This window comes from Puma concolor, chromosome E1, assembly GCF_028749965.1.
Source record: "Puma concolor isolate L17-30 chromosome E1, mPumCon1.1.hap2, whole genome shotgun sequence".
NCBI classification, from domain to species: Eukaryota; Metazoa; Chordata; class Mammalia; order Carnivora; family Felidae; genus Puma; species Puma concolor.
Genome location: NC_141680.1, coordinates 24,368,440 through 24,381,854, shown reverse-complemented (window position 1 = coordinate 24,381,854; position 13,415 = coordinate 24,368,440). Strand labels below are relative to the sequence as shown.

The following is a 13,415-nucleotide window of genomic DNA, read 5'->3' as shown; positions in this document are numbered from 1 at the left end:
TAACTTGCTTCTTTTTGTGAGCTTGTATTAGAACTGCTGCCTTAGGAAGTTATTCTGTAAGTGAAGTTGCTGAGTTAACTACTCAGAATGTGAGTCCCTTTATTCATTCAACTTTCATTGGGTATTTATGCAGTGCCTGGCACTGTGATCAGACTGAGAATAAAACGTGGTCTTGGTCCTTGTCCTCAAGGACTTCACAGGTGGGGGTGGGTGTGGGAAGTATGTTGCTAAATACCCTTTATATAGGGTGGTACCAATTTATGTTTTCTAATAAACAGTCCCCATTTTACCACATCAACACTATTAGGATTCCAATAAACAAGCCAAACAAAAACTGGGTTTACTATTAGGTAAAAAAATGAAATCTTGCTTGAATTTGAATTAATGTTTACTGGTTAGCTGTGCCTCCTCTTGTATGAATCACTTCATGGTCTTGCTCAGCTTCTACTGGGATATTGGTGTATTTCTCATGGATTTGCTATGTTTTCTTTATGGAGCAAAGATGTGAGCCCACCATTAGGATGCACTGCTGTGCTATTTCCTAGTTTCCCGTTTAGTCTATTTTTCCACACTTGAATGACTCTCACTAATTTGTACTTGGAGCTCTGCAAATTGGCCTATACTGAGAGATTTCATAAGAAATGACTCAGTGAAATCTATTGCTTCATCTGCTGAAAGGATGTTGAGGATAACACAGGTTACATTAGTTTCCTCTTTACAAGAGCCCACAAAAGAAATTTCTTTCTGGTATCAGTACCAGGAATAATTATGTGTCTCCTGAGTAGTGGGTTTATTTTTATGTTATGAACACAGTGAATCATGGAACTCATCGTGTCTTCCTTACCCTTCCTAGAAAGGGTAAAGTCAACTAACTACCGCTCACCACTAGCAAATGTAAAGCACTTTAAAAGCACTTCACCTTCTCTCTCTTCCTTTCTTTTTCCCCCATTTCATTTTTCTTATGCATTTATTTAAAAAAGTTAAACCAGGGGGCGACTGGGTGGCTCAGTCGGTTAAGTGTCTTGGGCTCAGGTCATGATCTCACAGTTCATGAGTTTGAGCCCCGCATTGGGCTCTGTGCTGACAGCTTAGAGCCTGGAGCCTGCTTCGGATTCTGTGTCTCCTTCTATCTCTGCCCCTCCCCCACTTGTGCTCTGTCTCTCAAAAATAAATAAATGTAAAAAAAAATTTTTTTTAAATTTAAACCAGTTATTAACATTATGAGGTATAAAAGTTTGAAAAAATTGGAAGGGTCAAAAGGTATAAAAGAAAAAGTACAAAGTCCCACAAAACACTGTGTTAGAACACCAAGAAATAAAGGACACAGTCTGGGGGCGCCTGGGTGGCTCAGTCGGTTAGGCGTCTGACTTCGGCTCAGGTCATGATCTCACGGTTCGTGAGTTCGAGCCCCACGTCGGGGTCTGTGCTGTCAGTCCAAAGCCTGGAGCCTGCTTCAGATTCTGTGTCTCCCTCTCTCTCTGCCCCTACCCCACTCACACTCTGTCTCTATCAAAAAAATGAATAAACATTAAAAAAAAATTAAAAAAAAAAAAAAAAAAAAAAAAAAAAAAAGGACACAGTCTGGCTTTTAAGGGGCAGACAACCAGGCAAGAAGCAAGCACACGATGACCAATAAGCGCAGTAAGTGCAAGGACAGAGAGAAAGGCGCTGTGGACACACACCGGAAGGGCGTTGAATTCAGACTGAAGGGCTCTCTGGAATGACTTCTGGGGAAATGATGCAGAGGCCGGAGGGAAAAGCAGTCTAACAGAGAATGAGAAGCAAAGGCAATCCAGGGGATAGAAGAGGCCTTATACACTGAGCTAAGGAGCTGAAACTTGATCCTGAAGACTATGGAGAGCCCACTGCAAGATTTTAAATGGGATTTGAATGACATGACCAGACTTGCATTTCAGAAAGAATGGGCTAGAGGGGCGTGCAGAATAGATTATGACAGGGGATAACAAAATGAACCAGCAACTCCAGCTATGCGGTCAGAAGTGATAAGGACTGGAGTGATTGAATGCATTAACAAAATAAGGTTCCCATTTTTATTACACTTTCTAGCTATTATTAATATGTAAGAATGCTATGAATTTTTGCCAAACTCAATAAATTTAACCTCTTGAATTCAGATTTCTATAAATATTTCATATCACCAAACAAGCATAATTTTATCTCTTATTTTCAAATATTTATATTCCTTATTGTACTGGCCAGAAGTGTATTTTTTTAACAAATAATGACCCAAACTGTAGAAACTGAAAAATAGTCCAAGGGAACAAAACAGAGAATCTGGCAATGATTTAAACTCTTTAAGAACTTAATACTGCAAACCAGAAACAATGAACACTGGGAAGACATGTGCTGGGACAGCTACTCCCTGCCTGGCTGTGGGCACAGCTCAGGGACAACTGCTACCTACCACGTGGCCGCAGTCCTGCTCAGATGGGCCACCTAGTTATATGTAAGGAAAAAAACAAAGAAAATGGAATAGCGTATTTCTTCCAGCTGTGGAAGGAAGATAAATTTCTGACTTTTGTGAAATAAAGGATATTATCAGAGAGACAAACTGAATGGTGTGAATATATAAAAATAAAGTAGTTTTACCCAATGAAATGGAAAACGAAGGGAACAGGTGACGAAAATAACTGATACAAGCTTTCCTATAGATGTATGTGTGTGCGTGGGTGTGTGTGTGTGTGTACATCCATTACAAATGTGAAATACGTAAGGTCAAAAACCATATCTCATTGAACATATGGTCAAATGGCCAAGACAGGTAATCAATTTACACGTAAAGGAAACAGAAAGAGTAAATTATCATTTGGAATACTGCACAGCCCCTACAAAATGAAAGACCTATAAAAACACCGTTAGGGACTCAATATACACTTGCTAAATGAAAAAGCGGACAAAGAAAGCTAGAACACAGTGTAAAGAAAAGTATGCTTGTGGGGCGCCTGGGTGGCGCAGTCGGTTAGGCGTCCGACTTCAGCCAGGTCACGATCTCGCGGTCCGTGAGTTCGAGCCCCGCGTCGGGCTCTGGGCTGATGGCTCAGAGCCTGGAGCCTGTTTCCGATTCTGTGTCTCCCTCTCTCTCTGCCCCTCCCCCGTTCATGCTCTGTCTCTCTGTGTCCCAAAAATAAATAAAAAACGTTGAAAAAAAAAATTAAAAAAAAAAAAAAAAAAAAAAAAAGAAAAGTATGCTTGCATGTTGCTGGCAGCACTGCCAAGTAGCCTGAGCTCTCTGGAGAGCCACGCAGTAAAAGAAACAGCTACATACGAACGCACGCACATCCGTGTGCAAACACACACTCCGACCTCTTAGGTCTTGGAGGAACTATATCCCTGAAAGGACACAGAGTCATTTGTTTAACAATACTCAGAGTAGAACCATTCAGAACAGGAAGAAGTGGAAATAATCCACAGACCTAAAAAACGGAAAAGGCGTTTAAGAAAGTCACACTGAACAGTTTCTAAAAAGACACATGCAGGGTCATAAAGAACTAGAAGTGCGAACAGAGGAACTCACATCGATGCTTTGCAAAACGTGCATATATGCATGTGACTTAAGAAGGATGCAGACAGGGAGCCTGGTTGACTCAGGCGGAAGAGCGTGTGATTCTTGATCTTGGGGTTGTGAGTTTAAGCCCCATGTTGGGTGTAGAGATGACTAAATAAATGATCTCTAAAAGAAGAAGGATGTTGACAGAGTGAATGTCCTCCTACAGTCTTATTTTATGGAGGCCCACAGGCCTTTGTGCAATCCAGAAGCCAAGCTGGTGCTACTCAGTGAACCACACAATTATCTCCTTCCTTTAACGTAACACGACCCAGCAGGCACCTCACCGTCACCCTTCAGTCAGGGCCACCACAAGAACGTACACTTTGCTTTACCACTGAGGTTTCTGGAAAGGAAAGCAAGTGCTGAACATCTAACGGACTTACCGTGAGTGTGGCCAGGGACATAAAGCCAATGAGGTTATTCCACACTTTATCGATGTCCTTCAGCAGCTGCTGGAGTTTCTCACTGCACACCGCGGTGGCTTTTATCCCCAGCTCCACACGCTTGGTCACCCTGTACACCTCAACAACACCTACAGAGTGAGAGAGTGGAGTTGGGCGCGGGCAGTGCAGAGAGGTGGGCGGCACAAGGCGGCACTACTGCATGCAGGTATCAGCTGGAAATATGGATTGTTTCTCAACAGAAGTGAACTTACCACTCTTTGGGACCAGTCCACCTCCAGTGCTGCAGGGTAACTTACTGGTAAGAGCACAGCCTATAGCTACACTACCTGGGTTCCAATCCCAGTTCTGCCGCTTACTAGCTGTGTAACCCTGGGCCAGTCACATAACTTCTCTGAGCCTCACTTTCCTCATCTGTAAGATGGGGATACTAAAAGCACCTCACCAAAGAGGATTAAATGGGTTCATACTGTAAAAGGCTTAGAAGAGTGCCCACAGAACATTAGGCACATTAGGCACTATGCAGTATTAGCTCATTTTCTTTCTGGCTTCTTTGTAAGCCCATCTGTTTAAGTTTGGGAAATCCCATTTAACTGGCTGAAAATGGGAATATCAAAAGCTTAAAAGAATCTGAATGTCAGTATCACCACAAAGTAATTAAGAAACAACTCACTTCTCCGAATACCCAATGATTTACAAACCCTGTGGCTTCACGCATCTTTTATAAACCTAACAGAACACAGGACGGCTCTTTTCCCGTGGTCTCTGAATTGCGGCTGAGTTCGTCAAGCAAGGAGGACAGGTGCCAAGTATCTTCACATTCTAAGGACGGTCACCAGACACATCCCCAACCTTTACCTGAGCCTCTAGAAGCGAGGACTGGAGGAGTTGTCTGCAGAGCAGTACCTCATCAACCTGTGTACAGCCCACTGTGGCTTTTCCTCTTCTTTCCCCAGAGGAAGGGCAGGAGTCACTGCCTATCCTACGCCAAGTGAGGGGACTTCTCAGACAACCCCTCACAGACACTAGGCGATGTGTGCAAGGAAAGACAGGTGCCCTACCACCTGGTGTGTTCCTGCAGTAGAGCCGTGGCCGTCTGAGCAGGAAGGAGGAACAAGAGCGCGGCAGTGGAACTGCAGGAGAGACCACGTCCCCCCACCACCCACTCATCCAGCAGGTATTGGTGAGGGACTACTACGTGCCAGGCGCTCAGGTACGTATTACAGACATTCCCAGGGGACAAAACAGACCAAATCACTCCCTTCTTAGAGGTTCCTTGCAGGGGAGGGAGACAGATAACAAATAAGAAAAGGTAAAATATACAAGATATTAAAGCTGATGAGACAAAAGACAAATCAAGCAGAGAATGGGAGAGGAAGGATGAGGGTGGGGTGAGAGGGCACAGTTTTGAGAAAGAGAGGCCAGGGAAGGCCTCCCTTAGCGGGTGACACCTGAGCAGAGATGTGAAAAAGACTAGGGTCCAGTGCATGTGGCTCTGGCTACGGGCCAAGCGGGAGCTTCAGGAGGCAAAGAACACCAGATTGGACAGAGACCGGAGTTTCAAGCTGGACTGGGACATTTAACAGCTGAAGGTAGTCAGGGAGGTAAGGAATCGGTGATGAAGTGAAGGGGTGGAGAGGAAGAATCAACAGAGCATGGTAAGGCATTAATTAGAGACCCAATGTTTTCATTCTAGTAAACCAGTAACACAGATGCAATTTTACATCTGTTGCTGCTAGTATGTGTATAGTAGGGACTGAAAAACTTTGCCACAGATACCTTAAGTCAAATAGTGTGGTTTCTGTCTGTGACTTAAGCATCTCACCCACAAACGCAGATACTACTTAGTGAAGTCATATGTAACTTGAAAGATCTAGATTAAAATACTTAATGTAAGGGAAAACTGAAAATACTGTCAAGTGTCAGGATTTTGAATAAGTAAAACATAAATGAACATACCTAATAAATATTCCATGCCTTGGGCTGACTGAATTACTTCTGTGCACACAGAACTACTACTGATTCCATTTAAGGTATCATTTGCCTTCTTAATGACCTATAAGAAATGAAATCACATCACCTTATATAATTGAGAAAAGTCATTACAAGTCAATTTACTGTTAGTAGAGAACCCAACAGAGAAGCCAGGAGGTGTGAAAAAGCATGACTGACTGATATATGTATATGACCATGCTGAAACAAATGTGAGAATTTAATTTTAACCTTGAAGAAACCATCCTCCATTTCTTTGGAAAAGACACAGGTTCTTTAAGTTTAAATATTATTTTAATTTAGGCAGCATTAATGATATCATTTTGTTATTTTCTTTTTTCTTCTTTAGAGAGATAGAAAATGTGCTCATGTGCATGTGAGAAGGGGAGAGGTGGGGGGGAGAGGGAGGGAGAGGGAAAGGGAGGGAGGGGGAGAGAGAGACAGAGAGAGAGAGAAAGGGGGAAGGGGAGGGAGGGAGAGGGAGGGAGGGGGGGAGGGGGAGAGAGAGAGAGAGAGAGAGAGAGAGAGAGAGAGAGAGAGAGAGAATGAATATCTTGAGCAAGCTCCATGCTCAGCATGGAGCCCGACAAAGGGCTCAATCCCATGACCCTGGGATCACGACCTGAGCCAAAATCAAGAGTCAGATGCTCAACCAACTGAGCCACCCAGGCACCCCTCACTGTTATTTCTTAAACACAGTGACAGGTGAGGGCACAAGGGACAAATGAGCCACTTTTGCTATCATACACGTGAAAGAAGCCTCACTTAAGCCGTATGGCTTTCCCTCCAGCTTCCCTTTGCACAAGGCCATGGAGGAAGGGCTCTCCTCAAGTTTTCCTCTGTCCATTCAAAGGCACCAAGGAGAGGGTAAAACGGCACAAGACAGCACTCACACATGTGAAAGCACCGCAAAAGTGACATACTCACATCTAGGGCGCTCCCCAGGCACCTCTGCCATTCATATGCATATCTCTCATTCTCCTGTGAAATTTATAAAAACAACGGGGTTAAACAGGCAGGACTGGAGTCCTCTATGATTTCTGTCAATGTACAGAGCATTGGAAGGCTTTACTTTTTATTAAAAACACTCTACTTCAAGCATGGTTTATCTCTTGAAACCACTGATGACTCTTCACAATTACTAAGTGCACCTTCTGAGCACATGATCTGTGAGTCTGAGGGGAATGTTTTGTAGCAGCTTCCCTCTGCAAATGTTGGCTCACTGGTTCTAGGAATAGTTTAAGCTTCTCCAAAGGCACTCGCCACATAGGTGTCTAGTACAAGAGCTAATACTAAACCACCAGCTTCCCACTCCACAGTTATGACGCCGTGTGTGTGTGAGCATGCATGAATGACAAGGAGGGCACAGAGGAGACATAAGGGTATCGGCTGTAGGAGGAAGACAGTGTGGGACTAAGACGCAGCAAATCCAGACTTTCCTCATCTCCTCTATCTGGTGTTTTAACATTCACTAGTCTAAAGTGATAAAGTCTAAGTGCTCAAAGAAAAACTCCCCCAAACACCCCTCCTCGTGAAGTCTCCTGAACAATTTCAATTTTAGGGCCGCTGACTCATTTCAGCAGATGTCCCACCTGAGAAGTATTTTCATCCAGGGCTAATGCTGCCATTCTCTCACTTTAATTGAATATTTTGTGTCTGGTGCCTTGTGACTTTCTGTCCCTTGCTTCCCCACAGAAAGTTGAAAGCAGTTTTTCTTGAGGCCCTCAGTGCTCAGTTGGTCTTTTCCCTGCCCCTCTGTAGAAAACTCCCCTGCTCACCTCCACCTCTCCTGTCAGATCTTTGTATTTGTCACGGATGACAGGCAGAGCCGGCTTCTCACTCAGAGTGTTGGAACGATCCCTGAAAGGCTGCTCCAAAGCCGGAGAAGGAGAAGAACGGCTTATTTCTTTATCACCAAGGCTCAAACTCCTTTTGTGTGATCCTGGAGAAGTGGATGGCACAAAGGTTCTGATTACTCAGCTTAATTCAAGCCGAGGCTCTTCCTTGCTAACATGACCCTCTTCTTTAGATGCTTCTGTCATGAGGCATTCAGAAACACAATCCGTGTTCATTCTCCTCTGGCAAGCTATCCAGGCATATCTCGGAGATGTTGCGGATTTGGCTCCCAACCACATCAATAAAGTGAGTATTACAATAAAGTGAGTCAAATGAATTTTGGGGTTTCCCAGTACAGATAAAAGTTATGTTTGCCCTACGCTATTGTCTACTAAGTGGGCAATAAATAGCATTATGTCCAAAAAAAAAATCAATGTGCAAAGATTAAAAAATACTTCATTGAAAAAAATCACAAGCTCAGCCATCATCTGAGCTTTCAGTGGTTGTAATCACTGATCACAGATCACCATAACAATGTAATAATGAAAACGTTTGACATGTTGCAAGAATCACCAAAACGTGACATGGCGACACAAGTGAGCAAATGCTGTTGCAACAATGGCACTGACAGACTTGCTTGACCTAAGGCTGTGACAAATCTTCAAACTGTAAAAAACACAGTACCCAGGAGGCGCAATAAAATGAAGTATGCCCTATGTTGAATCCTTCTGGTTGTTCACTTCTGCTTGGTTTCCCTGACTTTAATTTTCTCCATTACTCTTCCCTGATCTAGCACAAGTGCAAAGCCACTGGAGTCTGGAGGACAAAGTGTCTTTTTAAATATCAGTGCGTAAGAGTCGTGTTGCCTTTCCAGTCATTAGTCACGGATTTGCACTGAGCTCCTACATACTCTCAATCCAACAGAAATCAATGCCTTCTGTCAGGATGGGCTTAAAGCAGAAGGTGCAAACTCAAATGCTTTCAGAGAGCAGGCAGGTCAAGTGCATGACTGAAGTGGGTCAGCCAGAGAGAAGAGGTGATGGGGACTGTGACAAGGAGGACAGCATACCCCATCTGTTAGAGGGGGCAGTGCCATTCAGCTCTACCTGATTGTCAAAAGGGGGGAATACAGGCCTAGTATTGCCAGATATTACTTTTCAAGAAAAGCTAGAAATCTAGATTGTGAAATCTCATGATTCTTATTGGCTGGCAGCACATTAAAAAAACCTTCTGGGGGCGCCTGGGTGGCGCAGTCGGTTAAGCGTCCGACTTCAGCCAGGTCACGATCTCGCGGTCCGTGAGTTCGAGCCCCGCATCAGGCTCTGGGCTGATGGCTCAGAGCCTGGAGCCTGTTTCCGATTCTGTGTCTCCCTCTCTCTCTGCCCCTCCCCCGTTCATGCTCTGTCTCTCTCTGTCCCAAAAATAAATAAACGTTGAAAAAAAAAATTAAAAAAAAAAAACAAAAAAACAAAAAAAAAACCCTTCTGTGTGGCTCAATCAAAACAAGTCTGCAGGGGCAACCTGACTGGCTCGGTCATTTAAGCGTCTGACTCTTGGTTTTAGTTCAGGCCATGTTTACATGGTTTCGTGAGTTCGAGCCCCTCATCAGGCTCTGTGCTGACAGTGCAGAGCTTACTTGGGATTCTCTGTCACCCTCTCTCTCTGCCCCTCCTTCACTCGTGCTCGCTCTTTCAAAATAAATCAATAAACTTAAAAACAAAAACAAAAACAAAAAACAGTCTGCAGACTGGATCCAGACCCACGTTGCAGCCTCTGGATTAAAAAACACAGTCCATAGCCAGGGAATAAGAGCAGGGTTGACGTGTCCCCAAGTGCATCATATCCATTTCTCTGGCTCTTTTAACACAGTACCCCTCTAGCCAACAAGCTAATGAACAGACTGTATGCTGTGCTTGTTTTTAGCCCAAAAAGCAATTATCTGAGGGATACAGCCTTGACTTCAGTTTAGCTGCAAACCCTTTTGTATAGCCATCTATAATAGACCCTGATTTCAGAGGCTGCAAATCCATTTCCCACTAAACCAGAGACCAACTTTCTGTTAGAAAGAACATCTAATATCTCAGTGGAAGAAACCACCACAGTACAGTTGACACTGAAAGCAACTCACCTTGAACAGAAAGGTCAAAGGTTGCCAGCTCACTTTTGATCATTTCTTCACTGGATTTCATTTTGCTCTGTGAATTGGCCACCAAAAAGTCAAATTTGCTGATTTTGGGCTTTTCACTTTGAAACTCTCCAAAGTCATCTGCACATTCTTTGGGAGTGTCGTGAGAAGTGCTGCTGGAGGCCGGGCTTGGACAGGTGGCATCCGGGCTCCGTTCGGCTGTAGGCAAGTCCTGTCTCGTGAAATCTTTATAGTCCCCACTTTCATATTCCTTTTGCTCACTGGTCTGAGGAATCACATCTTTAAAACTGGCAAAAGCTGGGAAGGTGGCCTCTGGAAGAGCATCTTCATTTGTGAAGGTTGTTACTCTGGAGAGAGAGGTCATGGTGATGTTTTCGGAACTGCCGAATGAAGTCTCTTTCTTTTGAAGAACCGAGGCAGCTGAGGAGGACCCGCTTCCTGCTGAGAGGACAAATGGAGAGAGTTTTCTGCCCTGAGACGCATCATCCCTGTCTGACCAGTCATAGCTCGTAAGTGTGCTCACTGCAAAATTGCTACTGTAGGTTCCAAAAGCAGCATATTTTAAGTCCTCTATATCTGAAAGGGAAATAAGACCCCACAATTAGAGGCAAGCTCATGATTTAGGCAAAATGCCCTAAACTCTGCAGAAGCAAAATGTCTAGCATATTTGATTAGTTTTATGCTATGTTGGAGTTAACTACATTTAGAGCTTGTACTAAAATTAAAGGAATTGGGCTATAAAATCTGATCTTTAAAAACCCACATTAGCTTTGAGTTGGCATTTATATTTAGTTACAGTTATTTTCTTTGCATATAAAGATTACTATAAAAGACAGGAGTATCATCTACCAACATATGACATGATTAGGGTTATTTGATAAACTGTTCACTTACAAGTTTTAAGATGTACTTACAATACCCCCTGCCTACAACTGGTGCCTTTTGCCCCAGCTTGGTTGGGAAATGTTCCTTTAACACACGGATGGACAGAATGTATATGACAAACTAGTGAAAAACTGACAATTTCTCAAAAGTAAAGTGTAAGTAATGTCACCTAACTTTTAGCCAGTTCTCAGGAGTCTCTGTCTCGCAAGATCGAACGATAGATGTTAATTAAGCAGTTACTTACCTAGTTGTTATTTTGGTCAATATGATGTCATACTGCTGTGATGGAGTATGAGGAAAGAAAAATCAACCTAATCTACTTTAGCCTCTAAAAAATAGAATCAAAGGTCTGGGTCCTGGTGGGCTCCTGTTTCTCCTTCAACTATGTATCAGCCCCTCATTTAAAAAAAAAAAAAAAAAAGAAAAGAAAGAAGAAAAAGAAGGAAACGCTGGGGCAGAAGACTCATTTCACAAAGCATTCTTAATACACGTTTAGATCACCTGAGAGGTAGCATAAAACACCAGAAAAAATGTAGGTTTTTGATTTAGATACATCAGGGTTCGACTCTAGTGCTGCCACCTACTACTTGTGTGACACTAGGCAAGTTATTTAACGTTTCTTAACCTTGTCTTGCTCACGGAAGGGCCTGTGTTGTGTCGACTGCCCAGTAATGTGTGGAAAGGGCCGCCCCGCTTGATGCCCGGTGAGCAGTACATAATAGCAACATCTGTACAGCATAGTTGCCCCGGGCCTCCATTTGACATTTAGGTGCGGCTTTAGGGTCTACGATGGAGTTATCTCAGAGTGCAAATGAAGGGCCAACTCATCACTTTAATGGTCTGACAAGGGAAAGTTTCTTGCCCATTCTCAAAAAGCACACCCAGCTGAGGCCGAAAGCCGCTTGTGCGGAGCGCCCCGGTTTCAGCAGCACGGTCTATGCAGCCTGGTTGGCGGGCTGAGTTTCATCCTGGTCGCTGTCTACGAGGCCGGAGGGCCAAAGGCAGACTCCCTCTCTCTGACGGCCACAAGTGTACTTTACAAGGCAAATGCTCACGAGTTTGGTGATCCAGGTTTTCCGAACTAAGTCAACAGGTGAACCACACTCGGTCATTTTCTCTTTTTTTCCTCTGAGGGTTAAGGGGCTCCTGCCATGTCCATGGCTCTCCTGACAGTATAAACCAAACCTCTCTCGCTTTAAACTCAAGTAGGAAAAGGGTACTAAATGAATAATAACAGTGGAAAACCCTAGATTACACAAAAGGCAAACCAGCCAAAAGCGGGTACCAGCTTTCATAGAACAGTATATTTTAAACCTCTGTGGTGCAAATGGTACCCTTTCAAATTTGGCTTATTGAACAAGAGGGAGACAAAGATTCAGGTGAAAACTGTACAGTTTAGAATGAATAAAACAAGGCTTCAGGCAAAATGCTTTCTTAATCTCCGGCTGTGGCTGTAGCGTTTCATGCCTCCCACCCCCAGCTACTACTCTTTAAAGGGATCAGAAGGTGCCCTGACTCCAGTGAGGGAAACTTCAATCAAGGGGCAGACGCAGTGACACACGAGAGTGGTCTTCAACGTGTGCGTTCAGAAAAATGTCTCAGAATACAGATATTTTTATTATTGGACCCTACCAGAAAGCTTTTTGGGGAAGCTGTATTATGAACTGCTTTAAGAATCTCACCTCCTAAAAGGGTAGCAATTTTCCCAAAGACTGAAGGTAAATTTATTAGAAAGTTAGGCTCTAGTTCGAAAACCACAATCCAGTTGCTATGGTAATAAAAAGACCCTTTTGTGCACTTATGCAATAAGAAAAAAAGGGTTAAAAAACCAACCAGAAATGATTGCAATATAATGAGGTAAAAGGCATTATGAGCAATAAGGGATTACCTTAGCTGAAGAGCTTTTAAATATTTTTATAATACTACAGATCTTCAACAAATCTTATTTTTATTAAAAATGAGAGGCATAACATTTTGCCTTTTAGAGCAACTCACAGAAATGACCAAACGAAAGATTTTTAAAAAATGAATTATATAAAAAAAATTATATATAAAAAAAATGAAGTGTAAATATATAAGATATACCAAAATCCAGCTGATCAAGCTGGATACCAAAATCAAGGCTGATTTTAAAAGTTTACTTTTGCTTATTTATTGGCCATTGTTATGTAAAAAAAATGTACTGAAGTGCAATTCATTTGAACGCATAAGGAAATACTAAAACTGAATTACATAAGGAATATGAGAACGTGGTATTCCTAAATCTTAGTATCTATAAATAATATTAAACTGAGTAGTATTTCCTGGCATGGTGAATATTAGTAAACCATTTTCTAAGAAAACTGTGGTAAATCAATTCACTGAGGGTAGGGTAAGCCAAGGAAATTTCTCATTGCCCATGATAACTGTTTTACATTTTCTAAGCAAATTACATGTATTATTGTATGACAGTCTTCAAAATATTAAAGATTCTGGGAGAACTACAACATAAGTGATGGAAGCCCTTTCTACAAAAATGATATGGAATAACCCACACTTTGTAATCACTGAAGTTTCTATTGCTGGGTCTTCCATTCGATAGCTGAAG

At 42.8% G+C, this 13,415-nt stretch overlaps 1 protein-coding gene across 17 annotated transcripts in view; it reads right to left on the bottom strand.

Annotated features, from left to right (window-relative positions):
• The window catches only part of SYNRG (synergin gamma), an 88,427-nt gene that overhangs the window by 14,838 nt on the left and 60,174 nt on the right, over positions 1 to 13,415 (bottom strand). For 13 of the 17 annotated variants that reach the window (XM_086686683.1, XM_086686685.1, XM_086686688.1 and 10 more), the window contains 5 exons: positions 9,926 to 10,519; positions 7,740 to 7,903; positions 6,889 to 6,942; positions 5,929 to 6,025; positions 3,952 to 4,100 (listed from right to left, as the gene is read on the bottom strand). In XM_086686683.1, coding sequence (XP_086542809.1) covers positions 3,952 to 4,100; positions 5,929 to 6,025; positions 6,889 to 6,942; positions 7,740 to 7,903; positions 9,926 to 10,519 — 1,058 coding nt within the window. The remainder of the gene's footprint in view (positions 1 to 3,951; positions 4,101 to 5,928; positions 6,026 to 6,888; positions 6,943 to 7,739; positions 7,904 to 9,925; positions 10,520 to 13,415) is intronic. The other 4 variants (XM_086686689.1, XM_086686701.1, XM_086686700.1 and 1 more) reach the window with 2 other exon arrangements.